This window comes from Capsella rubella, unplaced genomic scaffold (genome assembly GCF_000375325.1).
Source record: "Capsella rubella cultivar Monte Gargano unplaced genomic scaffold, Caprub1_0 scaffold_6, whole genome shotgun sequence".
Classification (NCBI taxonomy): domain Eukaryota; kingdom Viridiplantae; phylum Streptophyta; class Magnoliopsida; order Brassicales; family Brassicaceae; genus Capsella; species Capsella rubella.
The window spans coordinates 2,078,251-2,104,380 of NW_006238918.1; the positions used below are offsets into that span (position 1 = coordinate 2,078,251).

At 36.6% G+C, this 26,130-nt stretch overlaps 8 protein-coding genes across 9 annotated transcripts; 4 read left to right on the forward strand and 4 right to left on the reverse strand.

Moving 5' to 3' along the window:
- Window positions 1-16: 16 nt before the first annotated feature.
- On the reverse strand, window positions 17-912 carry LOC17884443 (late embryogenesis abundant protein 46). Its single transcript, XM_006288741.2, has 2 exons — window positions 744-912; window positions 17-645 (listed from the first exon to the last, which is right to left on the reverse strand). Exons 1-2 carry the CDS (start codon window positions 828-830, stop codon window positions 238-240), a joined length of 495 nt encoding a protein of 164 aa, XP_006288803.1. The 5' UTR covers window positions 831-912; the 3' UTR covers window positions 17-237.
- A 412-nt stretch (window positions 913-1,324) lies between these two features.
- Window positions 1,325-3,516, reverse strand: LOC17883676 (zinc finger CCCH domain-containing protein 52). Of its 2 annotated transcripts, XM_006286493.2 has the most exons (3): window positions 3,250-3,516; window positions 2,675-2,735; window positions 1,325-2,095 (listed from the first exon to the last, which is right to left on the reverse strand). In XM_006286493.2, exons 1-3 carry the CDS (start codon window positions 3,332-3,334, stop codon window positions 1,519-1,521), a joined length of 723 nt encoding a protein of 240 aa, XP_006286555.1. In that variant the 5' UTR covers window positions 3,335-3,516; the 3' UTR covers window positions 1,325-1,518. The 2 variants fall into 2 exon arrangements, with proteins under 2 accessions (XP_006286555.1, XP_023636469.1); XM_023780701.1 differs by lacking the exon at window positions 2,675-2,735 and having other exon boundaries at window positions 3,250-3,345.
- A 661-nt stretch (window positions 3,517-4,177) lies between these two features.
- On the reverse strand, window positions 4,178-7,287 carry LOC17881475 (protein EMSY-LIKE 2). Its single transcript, XM_023780798.1, has 10 exons — window positions 7,142-7,287; window positions 6,758-6,910; window positions 6,540-6,649; window positions 6,365-6,455; window positions 6,095-6,253; window positions 5,416-5,484; window positions 4,981-5,208; window positions 4,839-4,907; window positions 4,688-4,751; window positions 4,178-4,434 (listed from the first exon to the last, which is right to left on the reverse strand). The coding sequence occupies exons 2-10, from the start codon at window positions 6,863-6,865 to the stop codon at window positions 4,391-4,393; spliced, it is 942 nt and encodes a 313-aa protein (XP_023636566.1). The 5' UTR covers window positions 6,866-6,910; window positions 7,142-7,287; the 3' UTR covers window positions 4,178-4,390.
- Window positions 7,288-8,033: 746 nt separating this feature from the next.
- LOC17881406 (restriction of telomere capping protein 1) lies at window positions 8,034-9,230 on the reverse strand. The gene has a single exon (XM_006286615.2). It carries the CDS (start codon window positions 8,982-8,984, stop codon window positions 8,328-8,330), a length of 657 nt encoding a protein of 218 aa, XP_006286677.1. The 5' UTR covers window positions 8,985-9,230; the 3' UTR covers window positions 8,034-8,327.
- Window positions 9,231-13,717: 4,487 nt separating this feature from the next.
- Window positions 13,718-16,565, forward strand: LOC17882828 (myb family transcription factor PHL5). Its single transcript, XM_006289597.2, has 7 exons — window positions 13,718-14,376; window positions 14,450-14,675; window positions 15,194-15,270; window positions 15,354-15,393; window positions 15,514-15,568; window positions 15,770-15,839; window positions 15,983-16,565. The coding sequence occupies exons 1-7, from the start codon at window positions 13,939-13,941 to the stop codon at window positions 16,220-16,222; spliced, it is 1,146 nt and encodes a 381-aa protein (XP_006289659.1). The 5' UTR covers window positions 13,718-13,938; the 3' UTR covers window positions 16,223-16,565.
- Window positions 16,566-17,785: 1,220 nt separating this feature from the next.
- LOC111830059 (transcription termination factor MTEF18, mitochondrial) lies at window positions 17,786-19,862 on the forward strand. Its single transcript, XM_023780866.1, has one exon. The coding sequence runs from the start codon at window positions 17,969-17,971 to the stop codon at window positions 19,724-19,726; it is 1,758 nt and encodes a 585-aa protein (XP_023636634.1). The 5' UTR covers window positions 17,786-17,968; the 3' UTR covers window positions 19,727-19,862.
- A 59-nt stretch (window positions 19,863-19,921) lies between these two features.
- LOC17883176 (transcription termination factor MTEF18, mitochondrial) lies at window positions 19,922-21,945 on the forward strand. Its single transcript, XM_023780867.1, has one exon. It carries the CDS (start codon window positions 20,019-20,021, stop codon window positions 21,753-21,755), a length of 1,737 nt encoding a protein of 578 aa, XP_023636635.1. The 5' UTR covers window positions 19,922-20,018; the 3' UTR covers window positions 21,756-21,945.
- A 321-nt stretch (window positions 21,946-22,266) lies between these two features.
- Window positions 22,267-26,124, forward strand: LOC17883974 (protein STRUBBELIG-RECEPTOR FAMILY 2). Its single transcript, XM_006287078.2, has 16 exons — window positions 22,267-22,512; window positions 22,822-22,954; window positions 23,038-23,109; window positions 23,196-23,261; window positions 23,346-23,417; window positions 23,516-23,584; window positions 23,675-23,746; window positions 23,836-23,901; window positions 23,979-24,044; window positions 24,128-24,456; window positions 24,540-24,808; window positions 24,893-25,158; window positions 25,257-25,404; window positions 25,484-25,623; window positions 25,703-25,859; window positions 25,924-26,124. The coding sequence occupies exons 1-16, from the start codon at window positions 22,419-22,421 to the stop codon at window positions 26,104-26,106; spliced, it is 2,202 nt and encodes a 733-aa protein (XP_006287140.1). The 5' UTR covers window positions 22,267-22,418; the 3' UTR covers window positions 26,107-26,124.
- The last annotated feature ends 6 nt before the right edge of the window (window positions 26,125-26,130 follow it).

The window sequence follows — 26,130 nt, forward strand, 5'->3', positions numbered from 1 at the left end:
GCTTGACATGAGCATATAATTGCTAATGATAATTTTCACTCATTGTAACAATATTGCATGAACATAACAACTCAGAAAGTAGGAGTGTAGGACTGTCATCAAACAACAAAAAACTAGATGAGATCGAAGTCCTACAATTATTCATAAGAACAAAAGAAAAGAAAAGACAGGGACCGAAAACACAACATGAACACACAAAGACACGAAACCTCGAATTAATCAAAACAGAACACTCTTTTATCCACTATATCCCCCGCCGGTTCCGGTTCCATAGCCAGTAGTACCACCACCACCAACATGGGTGTTATGTGCGGTCGTCCGACCAGTTCCAGTGTTTCTTCCGATCGGGTCTGTCACAGCGGTTCCCTCCACAACGCGGTCGGTCAGTTGTCCTGTTCCATGACCAGGCAAAGCCGACATTTGGTGTGTCCCAGTGCCGTGTCCGACTTGTCCAGTTGTCGAGTGGGTGGCCGATCCCAAACCCAAACCGGTTCCAGTTCCGGTTCCGGCTCCAGCCGCTCCTTTCATGGCAGCGTTGTGTTCATACGTTTCTCTCTTCTGCATCTCAGCTAGATTAATCTTATCTTCTTTAACTTGAGTAGCCATCTGTTTCTGAACAGGGTCTCGTGTCTTCATCTTCTCAGCCTTTTTTTAAAAAAACAACCCCAACGAAACACAATTTTTATTTAAAAAATCACAACAAGAAAAATCCTTTTGTTTGATGATAAAATATATTATATTACCTTTTCCTCCAAGGTAGCTTTGGTCTTGTCCATGCCAGACTTCGCAGAGGCTGCAATATTCGAAGCTGTTTCTTTCATCGACTGCATTTTTCCCGAAACTCTCGCTTTTCCTTGATGAGATCTTAAGATGCTACAAAGATGTCTTCTGATTATTTTTGTTTAATGCTTTGCTCACCGAGCGTGTCCCATAGTTATAGGCCTCGCGTTCTACAAGTACAAGATATTATATTCGAAACTGCGATTATTTTTAGTATTAAATTACGTTTGATTACACGTCAGTGAAACGTGGCATGAAACAAGAGGTAGTAGGCTTTGTGTTTCAGTTAATGGTCTGACACGTGTTCGAAGCCTTAAGAGTCGTAGAGAAGATAGAACGACGCGTGTTAGGCTTTAGACTTCGCCACATGTGTAAACGAACTTTACGCCTAACAAAGCATCTCCTGATGTCGGAGTGATTAAACCGGTCACGACTTCGTCCCCGGTTTTGGGTGATCGATGGTGACTGGCTGTAGTACTTAAGTACAAAACAAAGTCTCAATGCAAATCTCTCAAGTCTTTTTAAGTTTTTACTGTGATGATAATTAAAAAGCAAATCTTCAGAGGCCTAACAATTGGTCAAAAGTTTTCAAACCCAGTCGCATAAAACAAATCGGTAAAATAAACAAAGAATAGAGAAAAGGTCACAAAGATAATGGAAGGTAACAATGCCTTAACCAAAAACAGAAACACAAATGCATAACCTGTTCTCAAGATTCTAAAGACATAACTAAGTGATTCACGACTTGCGCAGCTCAGCTTCACCATGCGCAAAATGGCATCTATCTCCATATGTACAGTTCCCTTTAGAGAACCTGTCACAGATCTTGGTCCTGTAGTTGCTCCCAGGATGTGGTTTCCCTTCAGAACCACCAATCCCACGAGGTTTCTTGGCTGATCCAAGCCTTCCAATAAGCTCTCTCACCATCCCACTCGCTACATCGATCTGTTCAAATGTTCCCTCTAGCTCAATAATCTTCAAGTTTGGGTCTCTTTCGTGATCTTTAATCGATAATTTTGCTCCTGTTTGACGGCATATCTGTTTGGAATGAATTCCACCTTTTCCAATGATGGCACCAGCTAAAGAAGCATCTACACTAATCTTGGCAGTAGCAGAAGCACCAAACATTGAAACAGGGCCTAATCCTGAATCTCCTCTCCCTGAGAATCTACCTCCCACACCACCAGATGCTTGCATATTTCTGGAAACTTGAGCAACTGGTGGTCGTAGATTTGTCATCTGAGCTGCAGCATTGTACCCACCAGGTACATAGTGCAAGAAGTGGCAGTTGTCACCAAACGGACATCCAGAAGGGCTGAGATAGAAAGCATAATGCATCAGCAAGTTGACCCGTGAAAGAAAACAATGACATATCTATAGGCTACTGCACGATGCCACTATCGCTACCTTCTCAGACAACGCACTAACCTTTAGTGCAAAAATGATGAAAGAAATATTCAGAATAATAAACAGATTCTATTACAACTCTATCACCAATGAACTAACATGTTGCTCTGGAGCCGAAAGACTCAAGTATAGCACAACACAAGGATAATGCAAGAAGAACCTTACCCGAGAATAAATGTTTTATGCTGCGTATAAAAAATTACAGATTCCTTACCATCAAACAAAAGAAGACTAAACACACAGACAAGTTTTGGTTGATTTCATATATTAGATTCACCAGTAGAATTCAGTTCCAAATATATTCTCCGTATAAGCTTATCCATTTCTAGGAGGGGTCACATTTTGTTACATTGAGTGTTTAACTCGTTTAAGGATGAACAGTGCTACGTACCTGTATAACAACTATCCACTTCATTAGCACAAATTTATACAATATTACTTCTTAATTTCAGGATCCAATTAGGGGAAAAAATAATAGATTTATAACCTGAAAAATTTAGTGCATGGCTTGGATTTGCTTCCTAAACCAGTTGAATTTGATTCCATCTCTGTTGCAAACATTAAGTGCTTTTACTTGGTTAAACTTTTCTAAAATTTTCAATCGATATCATTTTGGAATTAGCTCCATTGTACCATCTGCCTTCTATGCATTTCAGACTCAACGCCTTGAGTTGACATAGATCAGTATATCAATCAAGTATGTTGAGTGGCCACAAAGGCTAATGGCTTATATTCGAATGAACTGATGAATCTAATGTATATGAGAATGCTTAGCAAATAGCAGAACACAAAGGAGGAACAAGAAACAAACTTTCCATCACAACTCATTGGCTCCAACACTAGAACCAATTCTCAATACAAGGTAGCTACAGACTAAAGCAGAGTAAGGGTTTGCAAGTAATCACTCTACTTAATGAACAAATGAAGCAAACACGACACAAGAATATGCCCAAATGAGAAAGGAGCAACCTTTATTTACGAAACCATTTTCTCTTGTCCTAAAGATCTCGAATTCGAAACCCCAATTGGATACGGAAGGAAGGAAGGAGCGAAAGAGCTAACCTTGCTTAGACCTCTTGAATCCTCCGCCATTGGAGTTGTGCGAGGGAGCAGCAGCTTCAGGGCGTCCTCTCTTTCGAGCATCCATGTCGAGATCCGAACACTTGAGATTGATAGAATCGGAGAATGCAAAATTCGAAATCGGAGATTGATGAGAGAAGATAAGATGGGATCTCAAATTTTCGTAATCTGAGCTCTTCGTTTCTTATCCAATAAAAGTTCTATTGGGTATATCATCATCATCATCGCCACAGCTCTATGATATAAACGATAGAGAGGTTTGCTTCAATTTGTTAATAATTTTTAAGGAAATTATATTCCAGGAAACACCATAATACCAGGACTATATTCCATAATTGTAAATTATATACATTAAATTTATAGAATACATCAAAGATTTAATAATAGTAGAGTTATTTGATGAGCCTGGAATTATATTGCTTTTGCAAGTAATAAACAAAATATAGATTACATCAAAGATTTAATAATAATAGAGTTGTATTTGATATTTTGATGGGGATGTATAATATGTATATCGTTTAAGTTTGGCGCATTTTGAACTTTTATCATAGTCACATTAATTTAAGTTGTTAACCACGAAGAATTAAATTTTGTTCGTTAAACAAATCTTATTAATATATTAAAAACAAATAGTTGGAATAACGGTTCGTTCCTTTATAGATAGTTTTGAGTGTCTAAAACTACTTAAATATTGAACATTAAGATATTTTGAAAAGTAATTGAAATAATTTTTAACAATAATTTTCTTGTTAACTAGTTTTCGATGAGAAAATCAGCCCATCATACGTTCTTAACCATTATATGGAGACATGCTTGGTTCAATTCTCTTAGACTTTTAGACAAGAATAGGGATTATGACATTCGAGCAATATTATTAACGATCTTGATGGGGAAAGGGAAAGCCTAACGATGGTCACAAGTTCAGAAATTTTCAAAAAGAATAGTGTCTTTACATACAAAATTCCTAAAGATTAGTTTCATACATACCGAAAACACAACTTAGAAGAATACTAATGTTCATCAAGTGGATCAGATGAACAAAATCAACGCATAAGAAGAAAAGATAAATTTCGCTGGTCATTTTTTCCTAGGGTTGATGCTGAATCTCTTTCTTCATCCACTGTCATCCCAGCATTGGAAGCTCATGCGAGTACGGTTCTTCTCCATCTGATTCATTACCAACAAACAAATCCAATGTTAAAAAATAAAAATAAACGTAAGTTGTAATGATCCAGATAATGAGTCACTATCTACAGGCTTGAAATGTTATGTTGTTGTTAGTGATTCTTAGTACATGACCGTTCTGACAACATTGTGATTTGGATGTGTAGAATAATAATTTTCAGGCTAAAAAATGATATGCAAAGGCATTATAAAACATAGAATAAACAAAGGCCTCTTCTTTTCATATATATATTACCGCTTTCGTAATCAGAAGCATCCGCAAGCCTTGCAATGGCAGCAATAAGCGCCTGTTCATGTTCCTGTATCATCCAATAACAGCACCAAGTTTCACTTAACTGTTTCATTCAATCCATATCTCATCACAAAGTATTTATCATATCTCTCACCTTGAGTAGTTTCTTGGCCTTATCAAGCTCATGTGGATCAGGAAGGTTAGAATCAAAAACTCTCTCGACCTATAAGGAAAGATTTGACATCAAAAACCTTTTTGCCTAAAGAGATACAGAATGCTGAGATAGAGATACCTACCTCTTTCACAAGTGAGTCTGTGTTGAACAATTCAATCTCATCAAAAAATTTCCTTCCACCACCGTTTTCCAATGCCAAATGTTCTCTTCTTGGCTGAGTTCTTGGACCTCTCCCTCTACCACCATGACTTAAGTTTCCTCGATTCCCACGGGTGGTTCCACTGCCATGCCGTACATTTAGAGTTGCCCCGTTCTCCTCTCCATCCCATCTTATATCTTCCAGTGGAATCTGCAATTATATAAACTAACTTACTTCAGATTCTGCAGTAAATGGTATCATACTAGGTGGTACACTAAAGAAAATGTTTCCCATGTAACTTAACTAATTAATGCTACCTCCAAAATCATATGTATCTTTACCCAAAAAAAATTATTGGCAGCATTTTCAAGGAAAAAATATTAATACCTAATAATATCAAAAACTCGTGAAAATTACCTCCTTAAGATCAACCCATTCCCATGTCTCATTCACGGTGTTTATATCATATACCAACGCATGTCGACCCTGTAAACAATGAGTACATCAGTTATATACGTAAGCTATGTTCAATGTTAAATACCGTTCCAAACTTCTAGATATTTCAAATTCATAGTATACTTTTCAACCTCTCACGTAAGCCCTGATAGGATTCAAATTAGTAAACAACTTTCTTCAATTCATCACGAACGACACTATGGATAGACTTGATTAAGTAGAAAAGTCTTTCGACCAATGACTAAACCATGGTCCTAGACCAATACAGAGCTCCAGCTTATCTAACCTATATTCCCTTTAACCTATTAGCTCTCCAGCTACGCTACTCAACCATAATTAGTGAGCTGTCAAACCATCAACTACAAAGCACCTAGGGTAATTGCAATGTTCTTGCACTAGACTAACTCTGATCTAAACTGGTACATGCTGATCATGCTTAAAGGCCTTGGTGTCAGATATAAAAGTTATGAACAAGGGAAACACGTAGTTATCAATAAGTTTGGAAAATGGAGGATTTTTTTGTTTGAAGTACATGAGACACCTCGAAACACATACAGATATACTGTTGCACATATGACTAAATGTATTCTTAATTTCTGATTCAATCTAAATAAGAAGGTCTCAGCCATAAAATAGTTACCTCATCAGCATTGTATTGTGTAACTACTGCTTCATAAAAGCTGTTGTCTTCAGGCCATTTTGTCCACACTTTTCTTCCAATAAGAGCTTCAGCAGGCTCATTTGCTGTTACTGGACGGTTATTGAATGACCTATTTCTAGTAGAACCAATAGACGGATACTGCATCGTGTATTACAAATGATATGATCAGTAAATAACACTTAATCATATACAAATACAGATAATCCTCTGACTTCTTCTATGAGGAAAGATAAAAGCAAGAAGTCTTACGGATTGGAAAGTCTTCTGTTTCTTCCGAGAAGCTGAAAAAGTCGGACTAGGAAGAACAGCGAGGGACTGTTTATTCCCCTTTCTCCAATCACTGTCATACATCATATTATTACAAGATACAGAGGAATCTCATGTAACATTAGCTTAATTGTAGCAAAATGATCAAACTTCTTACTCTATTCTTTTGATAATATCGTCATTATTGAGATTGTTCAACATCTCTCGGTTTTCATCATCAGATACCCTCAATTCTTTACGCAGATTGGTCATCATGCTTGCTTTATCCTATAAAAAAAAATGTGATCATACAAGCCAAATCTTTTGTTCATGACATATGACAGTAGAAGAGTTAATAATAACCTTTTGAAGGGAAAAGGAAGAAAGAGGACTTACCCAAGAAAGGGTATCAGCCTGAGCTTTAAGCGCCCTTAATACAGCATAATAAGCTTCCTGCTCAAGTGTATGAATCTGCGCTTCCATATCAATGTGTAGACCTACCATACACTTTACATCCAAAAGTAACTACCCCTTTTCTAAAACCTTCTTCTGAAATGTACAAGACACTTTATGTCATCAGTAGCTCAACAAACAACTAAATTCAGATAAATTAGTGCAAAACAGATGAAACCCTTAAACCCTAACAAAGAGAAGAATTTGTTAAAAACCATATAAATTCAGTGTTGAATTGAACCCTAGAACTGTTAGATCTCTCAATGAACAAAAGCAAATAGTATTAAATCGCTCAAACCAGATACGAAGAGAAGGAGATTAACATACCTCCGTATTCAGAATCGTTCCTTAAAAACGTAGTCTTTACACAGAAAGCCTGAGTAATCGAAGAAGATTGAATCCCGACGGAGAAGCAACAAAGGGTCGACGAGATCCGGCGTGCGTGCGACTGATGAACGGATAAATTCGTTGGGAATTCGTTGGGAATTCTCTATTAATGAGAAATTGAATGAATTGGACCAAAAGAAACAACCTTCTTTTTATTTTTTTTGCTATTGCAGCGACAGAGATTGATCTTTGGAGAGCGCAAGTGTAGTGTTTTAGCTGGTTTGGGCACAGCGTGCGATAGAGAGAGAGAGAAGATGGACGACCGGGAAAGTTCCCAAGTTGGAGGAGAGAGAAACCTTAGTTTGGTCGGAGAACTTGGATGCTCTAAAGACAAGACGACGCGTTTTGTTTCATTTCGTTTTGGGCCTATTTGTATTATAGTATTGTCCTGTTAGGCCCAATCTGTATATAGCTGAATCTATCATAGATTATTCTTTTGTTTTTTGTAACATATTACAAAATCATAAATTAATAAATTAATCAATATTGTTTTGAAAAAATATATTTAAGATAATAATTATCTTGAAAATAGTTAGTTTTATCAAAACTTTCCAGACATCATATTAATTTATAAATTTCAGTGAGTCTTTTTAGTAATTTTTATCTATTAAAAATAATTTTCAAAATAAATGAAAAAGAGAGTATTTTTCCAAATTTACCCTATCTAATATGTCTACACTTTCTTTGGATCAGAGATCATATAAACCTTAAGTTGGCAAAGAATTTGGTGCAAATCCATCATTATAAAAATTATTAGACTTGCATATATTCTTATGTATGGCCAAAAATATCTCCTTAGAAAGAAAAAAATTGGTCCCAAACAAAACAACAATATCAGAAGATAGATAATAACAAGAGAACTCAAACCACAAAAGCCAAAGTTACAAAAATCCATTCCATTCTCATCCTCTCTTTTCCTTTTTGGACTGTCTATTAATTATAGTTATAAACGACCACCAATCATATCATCAAATTGTAACACAACACAAACACCACTCAATCCATCCTCTATGCTTCAGATACACATTTTTTTAGAAAATTCATTAGAGAAAAGAAAAAGGAAAAGTGAAAATTACATTAAAAAGGAATGAAAGATACGATCATACGAAGGCCCCCATCATCATTATCAACTGCTTCTCTTCAGCATTTCGTGTGATCTCCTATACGAATCAACCTTCTCCAACATGAACTTCTCATGACAATTTGCTATAAACATATCAGCTAATTTATCTATCTCATTCATCACCATCATCTCTTTCCCTTCTTCTTTGTCTTCTTTAACTTTATCCTCTAGCTGTCTTAGATAGCTAGTAAGCTGAGAGGGTTCTTGTACATCATCATCATCATCATCATCATCATCATAATCATCGGGAACATCCATTGATTCAGTCGAGTACAATGATGACTCCCAAGTAGAGTCGTATTGGAGATGAGCTAAGTAGAGCTCCTCAGGGAGACGTACTGGCGCAGAGACGGGCACTACGTGAGAGGAGCAAAAGTTGTAGTGAAGTCTGAAGGAACCGAACAAAATATTGCCCTTTTGTTTCTTTGTTGAGGCTCTTTTTGGATAGAGTAAAGAAGACACTGACAAGAGATTAGATTGCTTCTTCTTCAAGACTCTAACAAGAATAGATGAAGCTCTAGAGATCTCTCGGATTAGTCGACAAACATGAGAAAGGATGAGAGTTTGGATTAGGGATTTGAGTTTCACGGAGCTTGAGTTCGGTGAAGATGAACATTGAGAAGAAGACATAGAAGGTGTTGATTTGAGTGGCATTGCCATTTTCTCTCTCTCTCTCTCTCTTTCTCGTTAGAAAATCTTTGGTTAACAAAGGGCTTTAAAATACTCTTAAGTTGAATAGTATATTAAAGGTAATGAAAGCTTATGGAGTTACTTGAATACCCTGCTACTTTGGGAGTATTTAAAGGGATGCCACTCTCTATACTTTGGGGTGATTTTAATCGTGGTCGGGATGGTTGAGACCCCACTTGAACATATATCTCAGGTTTGAAAAAGAGAGTTCAAGTGACTTTAGATTCAAGTAACTAATATGACTCGTCTGACACTTACACTGATCCTTGCCTCTGTGTACTGTCTTTATTTCAACAACAATTCTCACATCTTTGCTGCCAATCCAGAGTTAAGACGCAAAATGAAAACTAATCGACGCTAACCAAAAGAATAACACCGAGTCTGTGATATGGAGTAACCATCCTCTCTACTTTACTATATATTCAAAACAAGTAAATAAAGCTGGATGGGATGACGAATCCTAGACCACATGAAATTTGTAGAACACTTTTATATCCAAAAACAAATCCCTAGGATCCCCCATATGATCCACTACCTTAATATTCCACAAAACCCCGCTTCCTATATTTCAAAATTAAGTTTACTAAACTTTTATTTTTGGTTTAGATGTTTATTCGATTACTTTTGCTGACCCTCTACACCAGTACACCACATAATATATAGGTTAGTTAAACTTATTGTTTTTTTCTGCTAATTTAATATAGTGTTATTACATCGTTTTTTTCTAATTTTGTATGCTTTAGAAGAAACTCTTACATTTTTGGCTTACATCGTTGGCTTAAAAGTTAACTTAAACCATAACATAAAATACATCATCATCAATCATACACTCATACATATATATTTAATCGTCAAAAATGATTTTTTTAATTATTTCGTCAAAAACGTGATTTTATAATTTACTCATTTTTACAGTTATAGTTTTGAAAAATGAGATAAAATCTTTTTTTTGAATTTTTTCCTAAATTGATTTTAACCTAGATTTTTAGGTGATATTAGCCTACGAATGTCAGTTATATCTATTATGTTGTTGTTCATATGCGATTTTGGACTTAGACCATTTAAGTTTGTTTCGTTTATGGTTTATTCGATCTATATAATGAATACAGCGAAATAATCGCATTATCCTCTCTATCGCCACGGCTCCGCTTTGTGTTTGTCTCACTTCACTAATTTTTTTTTCTAACATAGATTGAAACATTCATGAAGCTATGATACTATTACCAAAAAAAATTCCTTTGCCGCTCCACTTATAGGACATTTATAGGCACCGTGTCCCCCAACAATTCGATATGTACTCTGGTGTTGATTGTTTCTTCTCTTGACTCTCATATGCATCAATAAAGCCAAGTACCATCTGACTATACTAGAGTAGGACTAGAGATAGAAAGGACTCTCGAAATGCGTTTTATGGAAAAGATAGTGACAATATGTAAATCTTGCGGTGACACGACTTTTGATAGTCAGAGAAGAAAAGAAAAAAAGAATAAGTATCGATCCATCCATCCATCAAGCGATGCATGCCTCATCTTCCTCTCTCAATCATGGAGAGAGAGACTTTTTGTCACGAGCCAACTGTGAAGACACAAAAAAACCTTCGTAATGTGGGCTTTAATTTGAATCTTTTGAGCCCATTATAAGTAAAGGATCAATTCGGCTCTTCTCTGGGGCCTTAAGTCTGAACAAGAGCACAGCAAAGATCTATGGTTTTATGGTTTATGTTACTATCATTGCTATGCACACAACTGAGTTTCTAACTCGCATACATCTGTATGTTGTTGATAACATAAAATATTTGTAAAAAGAATACATAGTAGGACGCTCATAATTGTTTTAAAACATAGAACGGAGACAATCTCTCGTATATATATAAGACTTTTTAAGATTTTTATGATATATGTGTGTTGATATGTGGAGATTCGGAACGTAAGGTTAAATAATTTTATAAGGGTTAATAGGGTATTTATAAATTCCGGCTGCAGATCGTGATTCTTTTGTTTAACAGATTTTCTTCTGGGGAACTTCGAATGTGTATATAATCGATAGAGAAACTTTAAATTAAGGTCAAGTTTCCCATCAAATATATTGCCCTTAACAAAAGTCTACCCACAATTTTGTCTCTCCTATCACAATATATATATTATTTTTCTGCCAACAAGGGAATAATTTACGCAAATATATACATTTTCACCTCGATGTCGAACATATTTAAATAAAAAATACTTGCATTTTAAAAATTTGTTATATTTGTCATGTCGACACGAGTCAGGGGGGGACATCTGTGACTGGCCAAGACGAATATAAAATCTATTCTTATTAAAACGAAATTAAGAAACATACTAAGTAAAAAAAAATAAAAAAATTAGAGAACTGTCGTCTGAACTAAAAAAATATTGTAATTTTTTTTATATAAAAAAAGACAAAAGTTGGGAAGTGCAACTTGTAAGAATAGTATTGGGCAATATTTTAACACGTAGGGGGGAATCTTACAGTTGTTCCACTGTGGCTTTCCATTTTTATAATTTGTTTATCATTTAAAATCAGAAGTCCACCTTCTTCACCTCTTTGTGTTCTTTTCAATTACCAAACTTTTTACGGGGCAACGACTTCAAAACTTAATTATAAGAAACAAACAAACAAACAAATCTAAGCAATGTTACAGCGATAGAGAGAATTTATCAACTAAACTCCTCGTAAAACAGCTACTAACGTGAGTCGTGACAAGTTACAAATTAAAGACCCCTAGCTATTTTTTAACATATAGAAGAAGTATACTACTACTACTACTTATGTATAATTCTTTTCATTTAAGGCATTCACTTATAAGTGACCCATCATTAATTATTAGCTTCATAGTGATCCAAAGACTCGTCATATTCATATATAAATCTTTCAACTTAAAGCCGAGACGTTATGTACCCATTAGCATAGAGATACCTCTGTTTAACGACGACAACCCCTTCATCTGATAAAACTGTTCATGGGAAATCACCAATCACAGATATTCATCAGATAATCAAAACTATAATAATGCATGCTTGAATAAAAACTAAATGTATGTTGCAAGACGTAGAAACGATATAAGATGTTTTTCTCTTCTAGCTACTTAAAAAAATGTATAGAGTTTGGAATGGAATTCGATACTGCCTCTATATTTGTGTGGTCTTACCTATATATATAGTTTTAAATTGATTGAATTTATTTGGTTTTTTTTGGGTGCGGAATGTGGTTTGCCTCTAAGCAACTTTTGGCAGTGGAATATTTGAATCTCTTCTATGATTTTTTTTTCTTTTTCTTTTTAAAGAATTATAAAAATATAATTGGTTCAAATAATATAAATAATATAATGTCAACAATAATGAATAATTCAGCCAAAACTGTGAGAAGAAGAAGAAGATAACGAAGGCCAAACAAAACACTTTTTTTTGGTAAGATGGATGGAAAGCTATTTTTTATGCATCCTATCCAGAATAATTCGATATCTCTTTTTAGACTACCAAACCAAACTCATGGGCGTTATTAAAAACGTTTGAAATTTTATGCGAGACGAATCCTCACAATATAATTACAATACTATTAAGAAAAAAATATGCTCATGTAAAATATATTCTCCCATATCTTGGGTAGAACCAGAATATAGTTTTTACAATTTTTGATTGGGGCACTAAAATATAATTATTTTATTATGTATAGTTTTTTTTTAATATTCAGTGGTTCGAGGTGTATCCGAAACCTAATCTTGCCTTTAATTTTGAAAAAACGCAACTTCATTTTGATTGGAGAGACTCATTAGTAATATATCCTAGTAATGTGGATGTGTCAGTTAACATTAAAACCAAAATATGGCTTTGTTAATTTCTAACTCCTTTTAATTAGTTTGAAATAATTCAAATAAAATGACAGGAATTGTGTGAGAATGTGCATGGTAAACTGTAATGTCTGAAATTAACTGAACTTAAAATGAAAATAACTATTCAGTTCGAAACTCTTTTGGTCTTTTATGTTTCGTACGTCAACGGCTAGATTAATAAAATATTTTCTATATTATAGTTTGGTGAATTATCTAAAGTGAGTTTGTATGTTTTACTTTTAAATAACTAAAAACCTATTGTTTTATACAACCATATAATACTTGTTAAAGTTTAAACTATATAAGCTTTCTCTATTTTTTACAGAATATTACTAATGGAAAAATATAGCTTAATAATTTATCAGCTATATCAATCCGTCGATCATACCATTTTACATACGTTAGATATTTAAGTATGTACATATATTTATAAATATATAACGGATTAAATGCTAATTATATATATACATATATGTATGCATGGTTTAATATATAAACAAGATGATGATATGAATTAGGGTTTTAAAAAAAGAATTGATGATGGTACCATAATCGAATTCCGTGCGATCTTACTATTTTTGTGAAGAAACTCTTTTATGATGTTTCTACAAATGAAGAAGAATAACGACAAGGTCTACGCAAGTAGAAGTTAAACTAATGTATGTTTTCTTTTGTTAATACTACTATATTGATATACGAATTTTTGGACTTTTGCAATTATGGCCATTGGATAATTAAAAATTGCGCACTCCTATCCATTTTAAGAATAATCAAAAGAAAAAAAAAAGAGAGGCGTTGGCTTTATATCTATACGCATCCCTCTTGCACCTGAAGACTTTGGAGGATGCACACACATATTCCATAAAACCCAAAAAACCATAACACCTTAGCTAGATTTCATCATATCGGTTTATATTATTAATCCTCCGATTTTTTATAAATCGAATCTTTTTTTTCCTTCCATTATCATCTTGTTTACCCGTTCGTTCAATATATCATTGAACGTACAAAACAAAGATTATATGTTTCTGATGCAAAAGTCTCAAATTGTGTCTCTCTCTTGTTTCTTCTTTAATGGATAATATCAACTTTGAATTCTCAAACGCTTCACAAGGAAGCCAGCTACAGTCTCAGCCGCAACCGCAACCGCCCCAGCCGTTTAATTTACAGAACTTGAATAACATGATTCAATACAATCAACCATCATCTCCATGGACTAGAGCCGAAACCTTCTCGGAGTTTCCTCCATACGATTGCACAGCCAATCAATCTTTCCCCTTACAATGTTCATCTTCAAAGCCTTACCCTTCCTCGTTTCATCCCTACCATCATCTATCACCGGATCACACATCATTAGACCAAACCTTATCCATGGTTCCTATGCCGCCTCTCCCGGATCAATATTTGAAGCCATCATTATATCAAAGATCATGCGCGAACGATTTCGCCGCAGCAAATAATGCTTCATCGGCCTCGTACTCACTTTCTTTTGAAGCAAGTCAAGATCCACAAGTATGCCAAAATAAAATTCCCCTTTATATTGTTTTTCTTATGATTTATTTTATTTTATTGTTTTGATCCACAGGAACTATGCAGGAGGACCTATAGTAATTCTAATGTAACACATTTGAATTTCTCATCATCGCATCAACAACTTAAACAAACTCCTTCAAAATTTTCTTCTCATACATCATTCTCAACCCATGGAGGGTCGGTGGCTCCTAACTGTGTGAACAAGACACGAATAAGATGGACTCAAGATCTACATGAGAAGTTTGTGGAGTGCGTTAATTGCCTCGGTGGTGCTGATAGTAAGTCTTTGAACCATTGCAAGATGTTCTTATATAACCATTTGATATTGAGCTAGTCGCTTTTGTTTGATTAGCTTATAGACATATTAGCTAGTAGATGCTACAAGAGGGGGACCAGTTTAACTTGCTTTAAGTCTTCGGTCTGAAGAAGTTACTAAAACCTAGAACTTCTTGGTTACCCAAAATAAGTTATATTTCACATGCATATGAATCATGAATAGCCATAGGATGGATAGAATTAAAAGTCATTTTATGAAGTTATAACGTTCTTCTTTTGTTTTTGGGCAAAGAAGTTATAACGTTCTTCTTTTGTTTTTGGGCAAAGAAGTTATAACGTTCTCATATAAGTATATATATAACACTATATATGTGCATGTGGATCACTTTTGCTGCATTAGTTGGATATATGTCTACATCTTTCAATAAAAGTATTTACATAAATGTCGTTTTATGGGATAGAAGTGTCCTTGTTTCTTTTGTGGGTCACTAAAATGTGTAAGTGGTGGTAAACTTTGCAGAGGCAACGCCCAAAGCGATATTGAAGCTGATGGATTCTGATGGACTCACAATATTTCATGTCAAAAGCCACTTACAGGTTACGGTTACTTCTTCTCTATCATTTTTTTTTCTTTTTCAAAGAAAGTTTTATTAAATAACGTTTTGTCTTTTAAATTTCAGAAATATAGGATTGCAAAATACATGCCTGAGACCCAAGAAGGTACACTAATTAATCTCTGCACTAATTTTTTTTTGTTTGGAAAAAAATAAACTGATGATATGGAATAATAAAAATCGAAAGAGTATTATGTGTGTGAAAGTAAAGAGTTTTATGTTGCAGGCAAGTTTGAGAAGAGAGCTTGTGGTAAAGAGCTGTCTCAGCTTGACACTAAAACGTACGTTTCTCTCTTTTTTTCTGAGCCAAAACTAATACTTTCTTTATTACTAATTAGCACTTTATTTTTTCTCCATATAAATCCAAAGTTAATGACCAAATGGCTTAGCGTAGCAATAGCAACACCATACGATTAACCTTATTCAAAAATGATAAATAATTACTTGTTAATATTTTTTTTTTTATAATGTTGTGGAGGCAGTGGAGTGCAGATTAAAGAGGCACTTCAGCTTCAACTAGATGTTCAGAGGCATCTTCATGAACAACTAGAAGTAAGTTATAAATTGTTACTAGAGATAATTAAGACTCTTCTTTATAGTTCTATGGAACAATTTATTGATAATTATCTTACATAGATACTTTTTTTTTTGGTAATACCACACTCATCTTGATTCATGTACCTTTCATTATTTAGATTCAACGAAACCTACAACTAAGAATCGAAGAACAAGGGAAACAATTGAAAATAATGATGGAGCAACAACAAAAAACAAAAGAGAGTCTTATGAAGACACCCGAAGTTGAAGTATCATTGTCTCTTCCGGCTTCGGATCGCACTCGTCCTCCTCCGCCCTTCTTGGTACAAGACGACACTGAAGCCCTGCAGATGCTAACAAGTTATGGAGACAATCAAGTCCAGTCAAAGATTAGTTGAAAAAAAGAGAGAAAGAATGAGAGATATTGGCTACATAGAAAAAGGGCCTAAAAGCATGTTTCTACTCTATTCAAAGTGGTATAAAGTCATAAGAGTCGCGACAAGAGAATGTCCAAAGTGCTACACACACTAACACTTGGGAACAGAATCAGGTACTAAATGTGTGCAAGTGGTGTGTGATGGGGTCTCATTAGTCATAGAGTAATAGATGTGTGAGACATTATTCTTAATTAACTATATGATTTGTGTTTTAAACAAAAAAACTCACACGAAGAGATGACTTCTTAAATTAGTAACGCTACCTTTTTAACATCGTGCACGAGGAACCCCACTTTTTCTCCTTTAGCTTTCTTCATTTCTATTTTGAATATTCAGTTTCTTTATATACATAATATTCTTCTTCTCTGAACTTGTTTACTCTTAAGTATTACAAAGTTTGGTTATGTTTGTACGAAAAGCAATCGGCCTGTAACTCTCTCATATGCCTTTTCAAGATTGAGGTAATTGGTATAAAACATTTTGCATGGAAGTGATGCGTGAGTCAGTAAGTCAAATGATCATTATACGTAGAGACGTGTATGTGAAATGGATTGGGTTGGATTTGTATACCAAAAAAGTGATATTCGATTTAGTTTCCCACAAAACTCACCAATTGTGAAATGATTTTAAGACTTTCATCTAATTCCTCGGCATCAACGTGACACGTCAAATCAAACTGTTTGATCACCCTTTGATTGAGTTGGTAAGCGGTTTAATGTCCCAATTGATTGGGTTCATTTGGTTCCTTCCCTATTGTGTTGGCACTTCGCACGCAGTACGTATTTGTGAGACTTTTTTTTGTCTACAATATTTATGTTGTGTATATGAATTTGAACTTGAATTAGGCTCAGATTAGGGAACCATTTCGAAGACAAGATCCATATTCCTTCGCTTTTGCGGTCAATATATTTCGTAAGTACCGGTCATTTCATCGGGTTGTGACTAAATTGGTCCGGTTCTCGTTAGATTACAATTAGCTAGGCCTGGTCTGTTTTAAGCCCAAATTCATTTATTTTTGTTCAATCCAGTCCACTAATATTAACTTAAGCTGATGGGCTAATATATAAACAATTTAAAGCCCAACCTCATTGTCTGTTAAAAATATTTGTAGACCATGAATGTTTGAGAGTGGTTACATTGTGACTTGTGAGGTGAAACAGGTATACCAAAATTCTGGTACTTGTTTTTGAAACCAATATTCTGAATGGTAAAATAGAAAGTGTTGGTGATTATGATTTGATAAATAGACTAAAAAGTTAAAAAAACAAATTAGTCTCCTATATTCATATTTTTATTTTGCTAATGTTGTTTGATATGCGTGTTTTCTTTTTTTTTTCTTCTTTGGCAGATGCAGAGAGAGCTATTCTTGTTGGTTGAAGAACAAAATAAACAGCTCCACGAGATGATTAAATCGCAAAAAGAAAACAAAACTTGTAATAACATATCTTAATTAAGATTTTAACTTGTATGAACTTAATACTATAATCTAGATAATGAACAGGTTGACATAGAATTACATTGGCATGTCCGTCTATAGAAACGAAATAATATATTGGGATTTTGTAATTAACCCAATTACTGACACAATAAACCCAACAAAGTCTCATGCTTCCTCTGTCTTCTCCGGCGACTTGAGAGCTCCAAGAGCCGAAATCAGACCGTCAGAGATTCAAAGGTAAAAGCTTTCGATTTGTTCACAACTAGGCGATGAGATTTAAGCTAAACCCTAGTGGATTCGCGTCTCTTATCAAATTGGTAGCACATATTTCTCTAGAACCCCCCCTGATTTCTGGAACTGGCTTTCTCCTCCGTTATACGCAAAACCCTAGATCTTTCGCCACCCAGAGTACCGTCACCACCAGTAAAGAAGTTCCCAGCGAGAAATCGAGTGTGAAGAGAACCCGAAATGGGCTTCGGATCACTCCCACTGTTCGCAAATTGGCCGAGGAAGCTATGTTGGATTACTTCTATTCAACTAGGAATTTACAGTACATGGTTGCAGAGAGCATGAGCAAGAACAGTCCAATTTTTATTGATGGTCTTTTGAAGAAGGTTGACTGTGTTACTGCTTCTGAAATTAACCAGTCTATTACTAGATATCTACGGTTTCATCCTGTCAATGAATTTGAGCCTTTCCTTGAGAGTTCAGGTCTGAATCCCACTGAGTATACTCATCTGATTCCCTCTGATAAGGATTTCTTGGATGAAGAAGGTTTTTTGCTGGAGAATCATCATGTTTTGTGTTACAGTGGGGTTGACCCAAAGAAGATTGGCAAGATTTTCATCAAAGCTAGGGAAGTTTTCGGTTATGAAACCGGGGTTTTAGCCTCTAAGATTAAGGCGTACGAGGATTTGGGGATGAGCAGATATTTTCTAGCCAAGCTTATCGTTTGTAGCCCGGGAATCCTGGTTGGGAATATGAATCTTGAACTTGGTAAGGTTTTAAAGACGCTGAAATCCTTGGGGTTTGACTTTGATTGGGTTATGGAGAACCTGTCAGAGGAGGCATCTTGTGATTGGAGCTCTGTGTATCGTGTTCTAAGCTTGCTTAGAGATATCTGTTTTGATGAGAAAGAGCTATGTGGGTTAATAAGGAAGTGTCCAAGACTGATTTTTGAGAATTCAGGCAGATGGACAGTGGTTTTAGCTGGGTTTGAAACAAAACATGGGTCATCTAGAAGTGAACTATGTTCGTTGTTTCAGAAGTTCCAGCAGATACAAGTAGAAGAATGTGTTTCGAATCTAAGGCACTGCTTCTTGTTCCTGAAAGAGATCGAGATGGAAGATGATGAGATTCATAAGGTTTTCCGTTCTCACTCCTGGTGGCTTGGTTCATGCAGGTTAAAGAAAACCAGTAGCTTGCTTTTATACTTGAAGGCTGGGAAAGCCCGGCTTTGTCAGGTCATTCAAGAAAACCCAGAGGAGATGAAAAAATGGACAATGGGGTCGAAAGTCCAGCCGCTACCAGCTACTGAAGAGAAACTAGAGTCGAAATCAATGAAGGCTCAGTTTTTGTTGTACCTTGGGTACAAGGAGAACTCACAGGAAATGGAGAAAGCACTCGAGAGGTTCTGTGGCAAAGGATCTGAACTCCGGGAGAGATTTAATGTCCTTGTGAGTTTGGGTTTCAAAGAGAAAGATGTCAAAGAAATGGTGAAAGTATCTCCTAAAATCCTCACACAGGCATCTGATGTCCTAGAATCAAAGGTTAACTACCTTGTAAAAGAATTAGGTTATCCGCTTTCGACTCTGGTGGATTTCCCTTCATGTTTAAAGTTCACTCTTCAGCGGATGAAGCTCAGATTTGCGATGTTCTCTTGGCTTCAAGCTCGAGGAAAAGTAGGTCCTAAGATTAAAATTAGTACAATGCTCGCTTGCTCGGACAAGATTTTTGTGAGTTTTTTTGTAAACCGTCATCCTGATGGTCCTAAGCATTTGGAGGATTTGAAGAAGCTGCATCTTTGAGTTGTGCAGAACTAATTGCTTACTACGTTTTGTAGCAGTAGTAGATCACTTTGTATCCAATTTTCTTTTGTAGGTGTACTCTCTTCTAATGATAAAATTTTCTAAATTCATCTTTTATATTGTTTACCTTTGAATATATTCAAACTTAAATATTACTTAAATAAAAGAAAAAAAATTTGGTGAACTAGTCTCGTCTTCTTCTCACATACCTCTTGCTTTGGCAAGACATATCTCTACCTCCGACTCCTGTGTTGCATACTGTGCATATCTCCATGTGTCTGCGTTACAGGTAATGTCTCTTATACGAAACCCCAGATTCTCTCGTCTTCTCAATTGGGTATCACGAGCTTTTGCAGAAGCCCCTTTTAATACCCGAGTTTCAGGAAACCCTAGATCCTTCGCCACCCAAAGCACACTCGTCGATGCTGAGCTTTGCGGCGAGAAATGGGGTGTTAGAAGTCGAAACGAGATTCGTAAGATGGCTCAGGTTGCGATGTTCGATTACTTCTACGAGACGAGGGGTTTGCAGTTTCTGGTAGCTGAGAGTATGAGTAAGAATGCTCCTGTTTTTAATGATAATCTCTTGAGGAAGCTAGATGGTTGTGATGTTGATGATGAGGATGAAATAGTTCGATCCATTACCAGGTTTCTATTGTTTCATCCTGTGAACGAATTTGAGCCGTTTCTAGAGAGTTTAGGTTTAAAGCCGTCTGAGTTTAGTCATTTGGTTCCTTGTGATAAGATGTTCTTGAATGAAGATGCTTTTCTCCTGGAGAACTACCATGTCTTTTGGAACTATGGAATTGGGAGGGAGAAGATGGGGAAGATTTTTAGTGAAGCTAGGCAAGTTTTCGGGTATGAAACCGGGGTTTTAGCTTCCAAGATTAAGGCTTATGAGGATTTGGGGTTTAGTAGACTGTTTCTGTCCAAACTGATTGTTTGTAGCCCGACTATCTTGATTGGGAGTATGAATGTCCGACTGGCTAAAGTTATGGAGATGCTGAAATCTATTGGTTTTGGTGTTGATTGGGTAACAGAGAACTTGTCTGAGGAGGTGTCTTATGATTGGAGTTCTATGCATAGCTGTCTAAGTCTTCTTAGGGATATTTGTGTAGATGGGAATGAGCTTCGTGAGTTAATCAGGATGCGGCCAAGACTGATTTTTGAGGATTCAGGAGAATGGACACTGATTCTAGCTGCGTTTGAAACAAAACTAGGGTCATCTAGAAGTGAGCTCTCATCGTTGTTTCAGAAATTACCTCAGAGCCAGAGTTTAGGGAAATGTTTAATGAATCTAAGACATTGCTTCTTGTTCCTGAAAGATATTGAGATGGAGGCTGATGAGATTAGCAAGATTTTCCGTTTGCACTCTTCTTGGCTCGGTAGAACTCGTTTGAAGCAAACCAGTACCTTACTTATCAATTTGAAAGGTGGGAAAAGGCGGCTTTGTCAAGCCATTCAAGAAAATCCCGAAGAGATGAAAAAATGGATTATGGGGTTAAGAGTCCAGCCGCTACCGGCTACTAGGTGCAAGGTAGATTCAAAGTCGAAAACAATGAAGACCCAGTTCTTGTTAGACCTCGGATACGAAGAAAACTCAGAGGAGATGGAGAGAGCACTCAAGAATTTCCGTGGCAAAGGATCTGAACTCCATGAGAGATTTAATGTCCTCGTGAGTTTGGGTTTTACGGAGGAAGTTGTCAAAGATATGGTGAAAGCATGTCCTAGTATCCTCTCTCAGGCAAGTGATATCCTAGAATCAAAGGTTAACTACCTTATTGACGAATTAGGTTATCCGCTTTCAACTTTGATCACTTTCCCAACATGTCTTAAGTACACTCTTCAGCGGATGAAGCTTCGATTTGCAATGTTCTCTTGGCTTCAAGCTCGAGGCAAGGCAGACCCAAAGCTTGCAGTTAGTACTATACTTGTGTGCTCAGACAAGTTCTTTGCCACTAGATTTGTAAACCGTCACCCAGATGGGCCTAAGCATTTGGAAGATCTGAAGAAACTGCTTCTGTGTGAGTAGAGAACAATAATGCAGCAAGACATTATAGTATTGACCAGAACAATGCAAAATGAAACTCAAACATAGATCAAGCAATTCGATTTTGTATTCGAGTTAGAGCACAATTAGTCTAATGACAATTTTGTGGAGCAGTAACTTCAATTTTGTGTTATTCCCTCTCGAGCATATTGCTATGTGTATGTTTTTACAAGTTCTATAGCTATTTTAAAGGTGGGAAAAAAGTTGTACTGTTTTTTAAAGGTAGATAAAGAGAGTTATAACTTATAAGTTGATTCAAACATTATTATCATATAACGATGGTCACATAATATTATCGGAAAATCGGAGAATAAGAAAAGCCACGTGGCAGAGAGGTTCGACTAGTTGACTCCAACGTCCGTAACTGTTTTTGCTGACGTGGAATATTCGCGCTTTCGCATTTTACTCAGTTCCATCTCTCTCGACTAAATACTATCTCTTCTTCTATAATCTTCTCTCTTTCGAGTTTTTTCTCTGTTTGTTTCCCCAGAAAACGAGAGAAAGTGCGAGAAAATTTCACAACTCTTTTCTTCTTTCCCACTCTTTCTCCTCTTCGTTTCTCTTTGCGTTAGACGACGGAGCTTACTCGTATCAGTTCTATGCATTAAGCACCATTTTTTTCTCAGGAGTCGAGAGATCGTCGCGATGAAAACCAAACAGAAATGGCGATACCTCGGTGCGATTCTGTTCACGGTGCTTTGGTTTGTGCTGGCGAAGGCTGATACTGATCCGCTTGAAGGTACGTGATTTTCAGAGTCTCGTCTCATTTTTCTCAGTCTAGGAATGACTCTTTAGCGCTAAGATTCTTGTTCGTCGTTCTTCTCTGTTTAAGAACTGAGGTTGATTGTAGTGAAATCTTTGCTTACTTTGAAATCGAGCTGATGATTAATACTGTTGGAATAAACACAAAAACCCTTTCTTGACTGGAATTTTTCGATGGGTTTAATCGCAAGTTTTGATCTTGTTGATCATGTTGAAGTCACCACCAAAACCTGTTCGATGAAATGACTGTATGTGATTGTTGTTTATTTTGTGTTTTCTCCGTTAGTTTTGGCTCTTCAAGATCTCTACAAATCACTGAGCAATCCAGAGCAGCTGAGAGGATGGAGATTGGAGGGTGGAGATCCATGCGGAGAAGCCTGGATTGGAGTCTCTTGTTCTGGTTCTTCTATAGTAGACCTGTAGTGTTCTTGTTAACCCTTTCCTTCAGTTTTTTTTTTATATATAATTCCGGTTCGAACAAATCTGATTCATTTTAGCTCAGACAACTGCGAGAGTTAAAGCTTTTGGGAAGCCTTGGGAACCAGCTTCAACATCTCCACAATTTGAAGAACCTGTAAGCAAAATTTCCTAGTTCTTGATTTTTTACTTCTTTACGAGACAGAGTCTTAAGTATTGGTCTCTCTTTTTCGTTTGTGTTAGGGATGTTAGCTTCAATAGCCTTCAAGGTGAAATTCCATTTGGGTTGCCTCCAAATGCTACTCATATGTAAGTGTTTGACCAAATGCATTCAGCATTTAATCCTACATTCGAGTGTCATTCACCAGTGTTTTCGTTGTTTGTTGATTACAGAAACATGGCTTGTAACAATCTAACTCAGAGTATCCCTTTTTCCTTACCTCTTTTGACATCTCTCCAGTCCCTGTAAGTGGGTTATTCCAAATGGATATCTATGAAATATTTCATTACATTGCTTTACGTTTCCACTGATTTGTTAAAATATGGCTTTCTTTGTCTTCTAGGAATTTGAGCCATAATGCATTATCTGGACCTCTTGGAAATGTGTTCTCTGGGCTACAAATTAAAGAAATGTGAGTCTTCTGTTCAGCTCTGGTAGTCTTTCATCACCATATATAGATGCAGATAGGGATCTCTCACTCAATAATATTTGACTTTGCTAGGGATCTCTCATTCAATAACCTAACGGGAGATCTACCGAGCTCTTTTGGAACTCTAATGAATCTGACTTCACTGTAAGTATCTAGGATTTTATCTGCAATCTGCTTCCTGCACATAGGTGTCACCTAATAACGGTTTTTATGCTGTGATAACAAAACTGCAGGTACCTCCAGAACAACAGATTAACAGGATCAATCATTTATCTCGCGGATCTTCCTTTAGCTGACCTGTAGTTCACTCTCTTTGTGCTTTCATTTTGCTTTTCATTGAACTTCCTTTACATATGATTTCAAAATATATCTCCAGGAATATCGAAGATAACCAGTTCAGTGGTATTATCCCAAGTCATTTTCAGTCCATTCCTCATCTTTGGTGAGTTTACTCCCCGCTTTTCAAAATATTGGCTCAGACACCTAAGACTCATGCTAAGCATACATGGTGTTTTTGCTGAACAGGATTTGGGGAAACAAGTTCCATGTAGAGCCCAACTATAAACCGTGGAAATTCCCTTTGGATGTCAGGCCGATGATACAAAATGCTACTGGCTATCCAACGACAGAGTCGAGTGCCATTATGAACTTTCCCAGACCTCAGACGGTCAGAAAGAAGAAGAAAGGCATAGGAGCAGGAAGTACTTTTTTACTAGTTGGCGGATTAGCTTTGCTGGGAACTTTTTTTGCACTTTTTGCAGTCCGCATGAGTCATCAACGTGCGCAAAACCTTGCTGCTAGTCACATAAGCAACAATAGCACAGCATACTCTCTTCCAGTCAGTACAGGCCGAGGTGATATATGCTGTCTCTCCAATCATTGTTACAATGGCAATTAGTTTCCTCAGTGCTCATTTTCTTACCTTCACATGTAACAGATTACTCTGTTGCAACTGAAGATAACCCACAGATGAAAAGAGCCCAGCCACCGTCAATTCCCCAGCTCAGACATTTACCTTCTCCACCTGTCAGAATTGATAAATCTGCGAGAAGAAAAAGCTTCTCTGCTACATGTCAATATCCATCGTTTGCTAAGCTATTCTCAGCTGCAGAGCTTCAACTGGCAACTAACAGTTTCAGTGAAGAAAACCTACTCGGAGAGGGTCCTCTTGGTTCTGTTTACAGAGCAAAGTTGCCAGATGGCCAAGTATATCTTTTATACCTCTTCAAGTACTCAAAATTGGGAATTTCCGTTAGTCTTTTCTCATCCGTTGATATTTTCTTAAAACAGTTTGCAGTCGTGAGAAACATCCCAATGTCTTCGCTGTCTTTACATGAAGAGGAAAAGTTTACTGAAGTGCTTCAGACAGCCTCCAAACTACGACACCCAAACATTGTGACACTTCTCGGTTTCTGCATTGAGAATGGGGAGCATCTTCTTGTCTATGAGTATGTTGGGCATTTGTCGTTGTACAATGCTATGCATGATGAGGTATACAAGCCACTTTCCTGGGGCTTGCGTCTACGTATTGCTATTGGAGTTGCCCGCGCTCTGGAGTAAGTATCCTATCTTCTCAACCTAGTTGTAGCTATTCCCTATCATAGCAGCCATTTATTATTGACTCTTCCCTATCTGGTGAATCAAAAACTTTCAGCTATTTGCACACGTCGTTTTGCCCTCCTATAGCCCATAGTGATCTGAAAGCAACAAGCATCTTACTAGACGAAGAACTTACACCTCGTATTGCTGATTGTGGGCTTTCTAGTTTAAGGCCACTTACAAGCAACAGTGTTAAACTTCGGGTAAGTAAGAAAGACAGAATATGATGTTGTCACTTAATAATTTGACTGAGAGAGACCTAATGAGTGGAGATAAGAGCAGGCTTCAGAGATAGCGATACAAAACACTGGCTACATAGCACCAGAACATGGACAACCAGGAAGCAGTGCCACAAAGAGTGACACGTATGCACTGGGAGTGCTACTCTTGGAACTGTTAACAGGAAGGAAAGCATTTGACAGGTACGCAAGCATTTCACCTACTAATAATAATCATTGATAGCTAAGCTATGCTGTTGACGTTTTCCGGTGAATGTTGCAGCTCACGACCCCGAGGAGAACAGCTACTGGTGAAATGGGCATCAACTAGACTTCATGACAGGCGAAGCTTAGAACAAATGATTGATGGTGGCATAGCAGGCACCTTCTCTTCAAGAGTTGCCTCACAATACGCAGACATTATCTCCCTATGCACTCAGGTATTGTCAATTAGACCTTCACTCAGGACCATTACATTACAACTAATCATTCATTCATGAGCAGGTAGAGAAGGAGTTCAGACCACCGGTTTCAGAAATAGTGGAAGCACTTACTGCACTGATACAGAAACAGAACAAGGAAGCAAGCAGTAGTGTTGCAGACAAGACTGACCCTTTCAGTAAATCATTCTGCTCAACACGCACACGCTTCATCTCCTCACCTACCTTCAGCTACCTCTCCTCTTGACCATTTTCTGTATCTCTTCTTCAC

Bases quoted from the DNA above. Each gene is read 5' to 3' on its own strand.
- LOC17884443 (XM_006288741.2), bottom strand. From the start codon at position 830: ATGCAGTCGATGAAAGAAACAGCTTCGAATATTGCAGCCTCTGCGAAG. The intron at 646-743 runs GTAATATAATAT...TTTTAAAAAAAG, and splicing joins AAGCTACCTTGGAGGAAAAG to GCTGAGAAGATGAAGACACG.
- LOC17883676 (XM_006286493.2), bottom strand. From the start codon at position 3,334: ATGGATGCTCGAAAGAGAGGACGCCCTGAAGCTGCTGCTCCCTCGCAC. The intron at 2,736-3,249 runs GTTAGCTCTTTC...TGTTTGCAACAG, and splicing joins ATTCAAGAGGTCTAAGCAAG to AGATGGAATCAAATTCAACT. The intron at 2,096-2,674 runs GTTATAAATCTA...TTTCTATCTCAG, and splicing joins CCATGCACTAAATTTTTCAG to CCCTTCTGGATGTCCGTTTG.
- LOC17881475 (XM_023780798.1), bottom strand. From the start codon at position 6,865: ATGGTAGGTCTACACATTGATATGGAAGCGCAGATTCATACACTTGAG. The intron at 6,650-6,757 runs GTAAGTCCTCTT...TTTTTTTTATAG, and splicing joins AGGCTGATACCCTTTCTTGG to GATAAAGCAAGCATGATGAC. The intron at 4,435-4,687 runs GTAATATATATA...GTAATGAATCAG, and splicing joins TGCTTCTGATTACGAAAGCG to ATGGAGAAGAACCGTACTCG.
- LOC17881406 (XM_006286615.2), bottom strand. From the start codon at position 8,984: ATGGCAATGCCACTCAAATCAACACCTTCTATGTCTTCTTCTCAATGT.
- LOC17882828 (XM_006289597.2), top strand. From the start codon at position 13,939: ATGGATAATATCAACTTTGAATTCTCAAACGCTTCACAAGGAAGCCAG. The intron at 15,394-15,513 runs GTACACTAATTA...TTTATGTTGCAG, and splicing joins CATGCCTGAGACCCAAGAAG to GCAAGTTTGAGAAGAGAGCT. The intron at 15,840-15,982 runs GTAAGTTATAAA...TTCATTATTTAG, and splicing joins ATCTTCATGAACAACTAGAA to ATTCAACGAAACCTACAACT.
- LOC111830059 (XM_023780866.1), top strand. From the start codon at position 17,969: ATGAGATTTAAGCTAAACCCTAGTGGATTCGCGTCTCTTATCAAATTG.
- LOC17883176 (XM_023780867.1), top strand. From the start codon at position 20,019: ATGTCTCTTATACGAAACCCCAGATTCTCTCGTCTTCTCAATTGGGTA.
- LOC17883974 (XM_006287078.2), top strand. From the start codon at position 22,419: ATGAAAACCAAACAGAAATGGCGATACCTCGGTGCGATTCTGTTCACG. The intron at 22,955-23,037 runs GTAGTGTTCTTG...ATTTTAGCTCAG, and splicing joins GGTTCTTCTATAGTAGACCT to ACAACTGCGAGAGTTAAAGC. The intron at 23,747-23,835 runs GTAAGTATCTAG...ACAAAACTGCAG, and splicing joins CTAATGAATCTGACTTCACT to GTACCTCCAGAACAACAGAT.